This window comes from Mirounga angustirostris, unplaced genomic scaffold, assembly GCF_029215605.1.
Source record: "Mirounga angustirostris isolate CCGP_5_RB_7025 unplaced genomic scaffold, mMirAng1.0.hap1 SCAF_2, whole genome shotgun sequence".
Classification (NCBI taxonomy): Eukaryota; Metazoa; Chordata; class Mammalia; order Carnivora; family Phocidae; genus Mirounga; species Mirounga angustirostris.
In genome coordinates this window covers 156,895,586-156,907,613 of record NW_026991710.1, presented here as the reverse complement: position 1 = coordinate 156,907,613, position 12,028 = coordinate 156,895,586, and the positions used below count along the sequence as shown (strand labels likewise).

General features: G+C 39.0%; 1 protein-coding gene across 1 annotated transcript in view; it reads left to right on the top strand.

The window, feature by feature from the left end:
• The window catches only part of ADAM7 (ADAM metallopeptidase domain 7), a 156,817-nt gene extending 145,920 nt beyond the window's left edge, over positions 1–10,897 (top strand). Inside the window, exons 22-23 of the mRNA XM_045879544.1 lie at positions 10,190–10,278; positions 10,714–10,897. Of these exons, the coding sequence (XP_045735500.1) occupies positions 10,190–10,278; positions 10,714–10,897 (273 nt within the window). The remainder of the gene's footprint in view (positions 1–10,189; positions 10,279–10,713) is intronic.
• Positions 10,898–12,028: the final 1,131 nt, after the last annotated feature.

The following is a 12,028-nucleotide window of genomic DNA, read 5'->3' as shown; positions in this document are numbered from 1 at the left end:
CCCATTTACATTCAGGGTAGCGATTGAAAGATAGGAATTTAGTGCCATTGTATTGCCTGTAAGGTGACTGTTACCGTATATTGTCTGTGTTCCTTTCTGGTCTATGTTGCTTTTAGGCTCTCTCTTTGTTTAGAGGACCCCTTTCAAGATTTCCTGTAGGGCTGGTTTTGTGTTTGCAAATTCCTTTAGTTTTTGTTTGTCCTGGAAGGTTGTTATCTTTCATTCTATTTTCAATGACAGCCTAGCTGGATAGAGTATTCTTGGCTGCATATTTTTCTCATTTAGTGCTCTGAATATATCCTGCCAGTCCTTTCTGGCCTGCCAGGTCTCTGTGGATAGGTCTGTTGCCAATCTAATGTTTCTACCCTTGTAGGTTACATATCTCTTCTCCCAAGCTGCTCTCAGGATTTTCTCTTTGTCTATGAGACTCGTAAGTTTTACTATTAGATGTCGGGGAGTTGACCTATTTTTATTGATTTTGAGAGGGGTTCTCTGTGCTTCCTGGATTTTCATGCCTGTTTCTTTCCCCAAATTAGGGAAGTTCTCTGCTATAATTTGCTCCATTATACCTTCTGCCCCCCTCTCTCTTTCTTCTTCTTCTGGGATCCCAATTATTCTAATGTTGTTTCGTCTTATGGTATCGCTTATCTCTCGAATTCTGCCCTCATGATCCAGTAGTTGTTTATCTCTCTTTTTCTCAGCTTCTTTATTTTCCATCATTTCATCTTCTATATTACTGATTCTCTCTTCTGCCTCATTTATTCTAGCACTTAGCGCCCCCATTTTTGATTGCACCTCATTAATAGCCTTTTTGATTTCTACTTGGTTGGATTTTAGTTCTTTTACTTCTCCAGAAAGGGTTTCTCTAATAACTTCCATATTTTTTTCAAGCCCAGCTAGTATCTTTAAAGTGATGATTCTGAACTCTAGATCTGACATCGTACTAATGTCCGTATTGAGTAGGTCCCTGGCAGTCAGTACTACCTCTTGTTCTTTTTATTGAGGTGATTTTTTCCGTCTTGTCATTTTGTGCAGAGGAGGATAGATTAATGAGAGAATAAAATGCTAGTAGAGTAACTACGTCCCCAGAAAATATACTCTAGACAAATCAGAAAAGACCTGAAGCAGTGGGATAAGAAAGGGAAAGAGAGAAAAAAGAAAAAGAAAAAAAAGAAAAAGATGAAGATAAAAACAAAAACAAACAAAACAAAACAACAACAACAAAAGAAAAACCAGAATGTGATCAAATATGATCTATATGGTATATAGATCAGTGCCACACACTAGATTTGGGGTGTATTTTGGTCTTTTAGGAGAAAGTGCCTCCCAAAATTTTAAAGAAAGAAAAACTTATATATGTACAAAAATAAGGGTTGATATGGTGAAGGGATGGAATATGACTGTAAAGATGGAAAGTATAAAAAATTTTATAAAAGGAATTGATAAGTTGTTTGAAAAAAGAAAGAAGAGGATTTAAAAAAAGAAAAAAGAAAAAAAGAGGGAGAGGATGTGATCAGGCAGGGGAATGGAAAACACCATATACTAGAGATTTAGGGTATATTTTAATCTGTTAGAAGAAACTATCTCAAAATTTTAAAGAAAGAATAACTTATATATATAAGCCAAAAATACGGGTAACTACTATGAAGGGATAGAATATGATTCTAAAAATGAAAAATAAAAATGTTTTTTTTTTAAAAAAGGGATTGATAAGATGTTGGTTGAAAAAGGGAAAAAAAATTCAAAAAGGAAAAAAGACAGTTAAAAAAAAATTAACTTTGAAAGACTAAAGAATCATGGTAAAAAAGCCATGAATTCTATGTGCAGTAGTCCCCTAGCGCTGGAGTTCTGCCGTTCTCATTGATCGGTAAACTTGGTCTTGTCTGGCTGTTCTCACTGATCTTCTGGGGAGGGGCCTGTTGCCGTGGTTCCCAAATGTCTCTGCCGGAGGCGGAATTGCCCCGCCCTTGCCCCCTCCCGGCTAAGTAATCTGCTCAGGTTTGCTCTCCGGGGCTTTTGTTCCCTGCGAGCTTTCCGTACAGCTTTGGAGGCGGAGAGTGAAGATGGCGGCCTCCCAATCTCCGCCCCGGAGGAGCCAAGAACTCGGGGCCCCGCTCCTCAGTGCGCCCCCAGAGAAAAGCCGTCAGTCACTCCCGTCTCCCCGGTCTCCGGCCGCACTCCATGCTCACCCGGCCCCTGACCGCGCGTTTCTATCTCTGGCACCCGACCCCGGGTGGAGTCTCCAAACCCAGCAGATCCCTGCGGTGCACTCCCGCGCGGCTCCTCCCGGGGGAAGAAGGTGAGTCTCCCCGGATCTGCCGCTTGTGGGGTCCCTGCTGGAGGAGCAGGGGCCCGCCTGGGCCGCGGATCACGGTTTATGGCCACCCCGAGCTGAGAGCCCGCGCCTGGGCTCCGCCTCTGCAGCCGGCTTCCCTGCTCCGATACCTGGGAGCTCTGCCGCACTCAGGCACCCCCGGTCTTTCTGTGACCCCAAGGGTCCTGAGACCGCACTGTCCCGGAGGGTTCCACCCCCCGCTTAGCCACCAGAGTGACGTCCCTCGGCCGAGCAGAGTTTTAAACGTTCCGATTTTGTGCTCTGCGGCTCTATCACTTGCCAGAAGCGGCCGACGGAGGCCCCTCCCCCGCCGTCTATCCTCCCGAATATCGCCTCGGATTCACTTCTCCGCACGTCCTACCTTCCAGAAAGTGGTCGCTTTCTGATGAGAGAGTTGTTGCTCTTCTTTTCTTCGATCTCCTGTTGGGTTTGTAGGTGTTCAGAATGGTTTGATCCCTATCCAGCTGAATTCCTGAGAGGAGACGAAATCCAGGTCTCCTACTCCTCCGCCATCTTGCTGTGCCCCATACATAGTATTTTATATTAGTATTTTGTAAATTATTACTGATCTAAAATATTCCATCATTTTACTGATAATAATTTTATCTCACATTATTTTAGAAAAGTATACTGGATAACAGAGCTGCTCTGCTTTTGTTATCCAGTCTATACGGGTAATCAGAGTATTGATCTTGATTAAATGTTTTACCATCACTAGTGTTTGGTCCTTTTTTTTCCCATTTGTTTTTCCTCTTTGCTCTTTGAGCTAAGGTTTCTTATTCATCTTTGATTTTCTCCAGTATTTGGAGAACTTATGTCCATTTTTACATTTTTTGTGTGGTTAGCTCTAAGTTTTAAAATGCTACTAGAAATTTATGTCTTTAATAAGTAATGTGAGGACTAGGAAAAGCTTAACTGTCTTCTATGAAAAGGAGAATAAATTATTTTCTATTTCCTATACTTCTTTGCTTGTGTTTCTGTTTTCTTGGTTTTTGGACCTACTGCATTTGCTGGTTGCTTGCTGCCCTTCTCTTTGCTGCTAGATTAGTTTTCCAAGCTTACCTCATGATAGCAATCACTTTGGGCTTGGGCAACAAACCTGGGTTTCTTGGTTCCATCTGTACTTACTGAATCATACTACCCAGAAGTGGGCCTGGGAATTAGTATTTTCAAAACGTACTCAAGTGGTGCTTTTGAGTTATTTTTTTAAAGGAGATATGTTTTTACTTGTTTTTACTTAATGGATCTTTTTCTCTGCAAACTGCAATTTTATTCAATTCAAGAGTCTTTCCTAGTTATCTATCTATTATTACTGCTACATTTGCTTTTCTTTTCATTCTTCAGTATGTATGCTAATCATTTGTAGATTGAATCCTCAGTGTATCAAAACTTTCACCTTTTAGCCATTTTGAATGTTTTCACTTTTTTTTTTTAAGATTTTATTTATTTATTTGAGACAGAGAGAATGAGAGAGAGAGAGCACATGAGAGGGGGGAGGGTCAGAGGCAGAAGCAGGCTCCCTGCCAAGCAGGGAGACCAATGCGGGACTCGATCCAGGGACTCCAGGATCATGACCTGAGCCGAAGGCAGTCTCGCTCAACCAACTGAGCCACCCAGGCGCCCCGAATGTTTTCACTTTTAACCATCAAGTTTTCATCCGCCATGGCCACATATAAGTGATTTGAATTTCTGTCTCATGATTTGTTCTCCTGAATCTGATGATTTTAATTCATAACTAACTTCCTTTATTCTTTTTGATTTGCTTACACTTTTTTTAGAATTTATTGAGATGTGTTTATTTTATTTTGCTTTATTTTATGTCTTGTTTTCAATAATCAGTTGTTCTCAAATATATATTCTTTTTTTAAAGATTTATTTATTTTTGGGAGAGAGAGAGAGAAAGAACAAGCGGGGGGAGGGGCAAAGGGAGAAGCAGACTCTCCGTTGAGCACGGAGCCGGATGCAGGACTCCATCCCAGAACCCTGGGATCATGACCTAAGCCAAAGGAGACGCTTAACCAACTGAACCACCAAGGAGCCCCTCAAATCTTTAAAGGCACAGAATTATTGCAGAATCACTCAACTTTGGGGTTGTGTTTGTTTTGATTTGTTTTGGTTTTGTTTGCTTATCCCCAGATGAATAAAGCTCTATCCAAATGTGTTTGTCTATAAGAGGGTGGGTAAGAACTCCCTTGTTCTTCTCTCAGTTTACCTAGGTGCTACTTAACTCCTATTCTTTAATTTAGGGACTTCTTGTGCAGTGTTTCTTAAACTTTAACATGGTTATGAATCACTAGGGACCTTGTTAAAAGACAGATTATAATTCAGTGGAGTAAGTGGAGCCTGAGATTCTGCATTTTTAATGAGCTCTCATAATGCTGCTATTGCTGTCTTAGTAATCTGCTTTTTAGTGCTTTTAATTTATAGATGTGAAATGAAGTCAACTGACATGGTTCCAGTCTTCTGCAAAACCTTCCATTAACTCTAACTTTTGCTCCTCCAAATTGAGGAAGAGATATAAAAGATATCAAGGTCCTATCTATGTTTTCAGTGGGTGACCAGAAAAACTGCTATTATCCTGCGTCTTTCCATTTATAAGCACTATATGAACAAAGTGACCTCATGGCAGCCAACTTTCAAACAAACCTGACTTGTATTAGTTAATAAGGGCAAGTAGTGTGTCCACTGTTAAATCTGTGACCCACCTTTGCCACTAGCTTTGATGGCTCCAGGTAAGAGACATCTGATGGTGAGTTTCTGCTGTGGGCTCTATGTATTGCCTGTAACAGAATATTTTCAGGTGTGAATATTGCAAGTTAGATTTGTCTTCCTTTAAACTCAGCCCCTTGTGTGCTCTATATTGTAGATTCCTTAATTTTTATGGACTAGGGATGACTCATATCTCTGACTAAAGCATTGATGATGATTTTTTTTCATTATATTTCATTGATCATGTAGGTACCGTGAAAGGAGGTAGAAAAAGGAGAAGAAAGTTTTTGTTTATTTTCAACACACAAATAACCCTATAGATTTTACGGTTACAAAAAATTTCTTTGTTATAGTATTTTCAGGCAATACATAAATGTATCATGATGAAAAGGAACTACAGTTTCCCCTAATCTGGCCACAAAGAAATATCCACTAATAAAATTTTGGTCTGTAGATATCTAGAATTATTTTCTAAACACACACAATATAGATATTTTATCTAAAAAGGATATTATCTATGTTTAGTGAACTTTTTATAGCTAATAATTTCTTATCAATTTTATGCCAAGTATACCTTTACAGTATCATCTTAAATAACTGCATAATATTTCATTGCATGGATGTACTATAATTTAAATGATATCCTATTGGAGGTATTTAGTTTTTTATTTCCAACTTTGCACAATGTTGTGATGAACAATTTTGTACAATTGACCTAACATGATTTAATAAATATTAACAAAATTCCCTCTAAAAAACTGTACTAATTTGGAATCCTGACAACAGTGATAAGATTGCTATGTTGACTACTGGCAATTCTTTTAATCACAGATCATCTGAGAGACAAAAGCCAAAGTTCTTTCTGTTTTATTTTATATTTTTATTAGATAGTTGAACATATTCATACAGTGATTTTCTTTTTGAATTTCTTAAAGTTGTTTTTTTTTTAAAGTAACCATTATACCCAAGATAAGTCTTGAATTCACAACCCTGAGATCAAGTCACATGCTCTTACCAACTGAGCCAACCAGGTGCCCCTATTTGAATTTATTTTTATTTTTATTTTTAAGAATTTATTTTTAAGTAATCTCTACACTCAACGTGGAGCTCAAACTCATAACCCTGAGATCAAGAGTCACATACTCTACTGACTGAGCCAGTCAGGTGCCCTGAATTTCTTAACTTACCTACTCAAAACTTACATGCACTATTCATTTATTTAAAAAATAAAGGGTAGAGACTACTACATTCTAAGAGCTTACAACATATAACACGTTTCTAAGACAAACACTGTTTTAAGAACTTACAACATATAACACATTTACTGTACCACTGAAATTCTTCATCTGTAAAAGATTTCATATGTCAAGGATATTGAATCTTTCCCTATCATATAATTTGAGAACGATTTCTCCAGTTTATGGTTTTTCATTTCATTTACCATTTATTTGCTAAAATGGTGATTATATTTTTCCCTGTGGTCAAGCTACCATTTTTCCGCAGCACTTTTCCCAAGGTATCACACTGAGGAATTGTAATAGTCACATAATATTTGCTGCTATTTAATCATTAGGTTTTTAAGTACATTTTTAATCAATCTTGAATTTAAGTTGAGAATGAGGAAACTAACTTTATTTTGTTGAAATGCCTAACCATTTACCTAAATATAATTTATTGATCAATCAGTTCTTTACTTACTGATTTGGAAGGCCATCCCAAAATGTACCTGCACAAGAGATGTCTACAATCACGTTTCACAAAACGAATTGTACATTGTACTTACACACCCTTCAGAGATGAGAAAAACATACTTAAGCCTACAGGCGAACAGTTATATCTTCTTCAGTAATTTAGATTGTTTAGTAGCATCAATGTAATAATCTCAGTTCTCTAGAATACAGCCAAGAAACTGCTGGAGGAAAAGAGGCCTCTAAGCATCCACTTTCCAAAAAACAAAAAGCATGCATTAAATCTCAGCCTCTCACTTAGAACCTACATATTCTCGGTGACCTAGATTATAGAGTTCTTGATTCACTAAGATTAGAAAGTAGGAAGGGCATTGAATGTAGAAGTCTACAGAGAGTGGTAAGAAATGATTCTAAACTCTGATACTAATGAGAAAGGGAAATGTAGGGCAAAATACAGGCAGAAGAAATAAAGAATGCACTAGTCTAAGTGGCAAACAATTTTACTCACTTCAAAATGTAAAAATTGGTTTTCATGGCATTCATGAGACATAAGTAAACAGCAAGTTTTTACATGGTATTCAGTTTAAAGTGACAGAAAATCAAATAATTCACCTCTTGATAACTGACTTAAAATGCATATAAATGCTAAAGCTTTAGTATTCCAACATGTACTTTTGTAGAGCACATTTGGAAGTGCTAGAACTATGAGATTTTTCTATTATTTGAGGTAGATGCAATTTTACTGCTATGCAATGAAAGGTTAATTCGGTGGTTCTCAAACCCTGCATATTCCAAAGGATTGGCCTTCAGCAGCTTTGGCAAAATAACCTCTAAGCCCCTGTAAAAGTCTTCCTAATAAGAGTATCTTTGTATACCTGGGAACTTGAGAAAAGTCAGGCTTATGCTAACAATGTGATTTATGATGAATACTTTTTTGTTCCCTTGGGTTCCTTGGCCACACTGTATCAATTTGAGCTCTGGACAGGGGCAAGAGGGCTAAAGGCTGAACAGTTAAGGTCAGTCATTCAGGCATGCTATGCCTAAGTGACTGACCTCCCGCAAGAACCCTGGACTCCAAAAGCACAGGTGAACTTCCCCATTGTCAATACTTCTAATGTATTGTCCCATACAATTGCTGGAGGAATTAGGTGCTGTCCAATGACTCCACTGGTAGAGCACTGCTGGAAACTTACGCCTGGTTTCTCCTGGACACTGCCTATGTACTTTTCCCCTTTGATCATTTTAATCTGTACCGTTCATTTGGTAATAAACCACGAGTATGACTTTACTGAGTTCTGTGAATCCTTCTAGCAAATCATTCAACCTGAAGGTATTCATGGGATCCCTGACACAATTATTGAGAACATTAAAAACCTTTAATAAATGCTTGCTGAGTGCTTCTAGGGTTGCCTAAACTTAAGTTTGGAAAAGGCTGCCAAGGATGTCTGAGGAAGAGTTAGAGGAATACCTTGAATTCTGCATTTCATATCTATTACTCTATACTTAGAGTGGAAGCTGAATGCCAAAATTATTATACCCAAGAAACAGACCCCATCCAACTGTGGGTTGACCCAGAAAAATTCAGAGAGGCCCATCAGGGAAGAGAGAGTATAGCTTTGAGCAAGATATTTGGGTTTATACCTACTACTTCTTCTCTCTGTTGAAGTGGGCAAGTTCATTTTTGTGCCTCTGTCTCTCACCTGTAAGATGGAAATAAGAGTAGGTTGGTTGAATATTGGTTTAATACATATAAATAGCTTAAAATAGTATATAACTGAGAGCTCAACAAATGTTAGCTATTATTATCATGACTATATTGTTTTGTGGCTAAAATTCCAAGGAACCTATCACAGAATTGAAGGTGAAATTATTTAGCTCATTTAGGAAAGAGAAGCTCCTCAGTGACTAGCAAAGATAGCCTGGTCTTGTAGAACATTTAAATATACATAAAAATAAAATTTCTAAGTAAATATATAAAAATTTGTAGAAAAGTTTAAAAAGTAACTATCAACAATAATAAAATGAAGAGATACAAATCTTGACCTCATAAGCCTTATCTATTTGTCTTTCTTTTTGATGTTGACATTCAAGATTTGTCCTTATATATGCATATTGTGTTAAAAAGAGACAAGGCCAAAATGAAGTCACTGTGCTAAGCCCACAGACTTAATCTAATTAAAGTCTCAACCCTCTCCAGGAATGTAATCCTAACTACTCAGTCTAGAATTTTCTGGTCAGCACCAATGAGGTAATCTGCCTACATAGGCCCTTTGCATTCCCTAAAGGAAGATGAGATAATCCCCTAATAGACCTGTTTGCCCCCCAAAGGAAGGTGACCTCATCTAAAACAATCCTTTTTTTTCATTTATGACTTCCTTATTCTGTCTTTTTTTTGTGGGGGGGGGGTTGGTGGGAGAAGCAGAAGGAGAGGGAGAGAGGAGAGAGAGAATCTTAAGCAGGCTCCATGCCCAATGTGGAGCTCCACATGAGGTTCAGTCTCACAATCCTGAAGTCATGACCTGAACTGAAATCAAGAGTTGGATGCTTAACCAACTGAGCCACACAGGCACCCGTTTTGTTCTGCCTTTTTTTTTTTTTTAAAGATTTTATTTATTTATTTGAGACAGAGAGAATGAGATACAGAGAGCATGAGAGGGAGGAAGGTCAGAGGGAGAAGCAGGCTCCCTGCCGAGCAGGGAGCCCGATGCGGGACTCGATCCCGGGACTCCAGGATCATGACCTGAGCCGAAGGCAGTCGCTTAACCAACTGAGCCACCCAGGCGCCCCTTGTTCTGCCTTTAAAAACTTTCCTTTTCTGTACTCCTTTGGACCTGTCTCTTTGCTAGATAGGATGCTGCCCAATTCATGAATTGTTCAATAAAGCCAATCAGATCTTAAAAATTTATTGGGTTGAATTTTTGTTATTTATCATGTGGCTTCTTTCCCCTATAAAATTATTCCCATCGGTTATCTTGCCGGGGGGTAAGATTACTGTTGTAAGGGCTATTAAAGTTTTTATGATTGTGCTATTTATAGCCATATGGTTTTATAACAAGTTACACACCACAATTCAGTGCCAGCCAAGCAGAATGCACAGCAGTTAAGCTTTATGGTCCTGGAATCATTTGATTTGGGTTCACCAACCACCTCTGCCACCTATAAGCTCTGTGACATGGCACTTGTCACCTAAGTTCCTGGGCATTACTTACCTCCTCTGTAGAATTCCAGTGATGAAAATATCAAGATCATTTTGATATTGAGAAGATTAAATGAGAAAATGCATAGAATCAAGCCCAGTAGCAGATACTCCAAAAGTCTGTTATTTTTGTTAATATTTGTTTTCGTTCTATACTGAACTAAGCGTAGAGATACAAGGATTTAACAAATATTTAGATATGATTAAATGTAGGTACATAAGAATGAAAATAAAAATAAATGTGTGTCAAATTGCTTATAGTTCAGTAAGGAGATTGACATAGATAATGATATAAAGCAGCAGAGACAGAAGGACCTTATCTTGCCCAGTGGAGACTACAGAGGTGAAAAGTAAGTTGGGGAAGGGCATTCCAGGTAGAGGGTAAAATCAGTCATAGTTTGTGCAGTTTGTGTGAAGGTGTGATGAGCATATTTAGGCCCAGTGAAAATGAAAGTTTCCAGTGGCTGGAAACTAAGCTGTGAGTGGAGACGAGGAAGGTCAGAATGGACACTCAGGTACTAGAACTGAATATGTTTCCCCATGAGCTCATCAGCACTTTCTCAATTGCTTTCTTAAAGGTGGAGAGTGTGCAGGCATTTGGAGTCTGTCATTAGCTCTTGCTTCCCCCTTAAACTGTGCAGTCTATTCCTTCAGAAGCTAAAGCAAATTACCCTTATTGGCAGATGGCTGCTAGTGTGGCTAAGGCTGTCTGGCATGCTTGCATTTCCAATGAGATCCTTTTGATTTATTTCATCTGCAGTAATTAAACTTGCCTTTCTTTGCAGCAATGACTTAAACATGTCAGGTGCTCTGGGCCCCATGGAAGATATTGTCACTGTTGGGTTACCTGGGGACATCTTCAGGTGCATCTCAACCCCTGCGTGGCCATTTCACAAATTTTCACCTGTCAACTATGGGAAAGAGCTCTTCAGCTACAACAGTGAGGTGCAGCTTACATCCATCCATTAGAATCAAAACCGGATCATACTCTCATCTCTGTCTTTGTATCCAGACAGAATGATGACTCCATTTTAGGGTGTGCTTGTCAATGCCTGTTCCCCAAAGGAGTAACAGGGGAGCAGGGCTCCATCAGGCTGGAGAAAAGAACCATCTTGGAATATTTTATGCACTCAAAGGAAGCTTCAAACCAAAAAAACAAAAAACACACACAAAAAGAAGGCAATAATGCCAGAATTCTGCTTAAGAAATCCACAGACTTTTAAGCTAAGATAATGCTTTGTCTCATTGAAGACTGCAGACACACAGGAATGGTACAGAAAGACAAAGGAAGCCAAACACAGGCAGTGTGGTCAGGCTTTTCACAACGTTGCTATAGCAGATTGTCCTTCAGATAAAACTCAAGGAGTTAGCCAGGTGTGATATTGTGGTTTATAATAGGAAACATACATTTGGTCTTTGTCCTGTTGTCCCCAGAACAAAGCTTCTAACAACCCTTGGAATTTCCCGTAATGAGAGCAAGAGATAAAGCTGCCTTTTGTTATGTTAAATGAGGTTGCTTTTGGAAAGCAACTAAGGATGGGGGTTGGTTGTCAGCAGTCAACCATGTGTAAAGTTGGTTCCAACCCCTGACCTCTGGAGAGGAGAGAAGGTCTTAATCAATCACCAATGACTAATAATTTAATGAGTCATGTCTATGTAATGAGGCTCAATAAAAACACCCAAAAGGACAAGGTTTGGAGTGTGATGCACCCTAACTCCACAGAGACAGAAACTCTTGCCCTCGGGACCCTCCCAGACCTAGGCCTACATAGATTTTCATCTGGCTGTCGCCTTTAATATCCTTTCTAATAAACTGGCAATCTAGTGAGGAAGCTGATCTCCTGTGAGTTCTGTGAGCCATTCTAGCACATTAGCTGAACCAAAAGAGAAGGTCATAGAAACTTCTGATTTATAGTCAGTCACTCAGAAGCACAGATAACAAGTTGGACTAGTGATTGGCATCTGAAGTGGGACAGTCTCCTGGGACTGAGCCCTTAACCTGTGGAACCTGATGCTATCTACAGGTAGATACGTCAAGATTGAGTTAAATTTGTGAGACACCTCATCAGTGTCCTCAGGGAATTGAGTTAATTGCTTGGT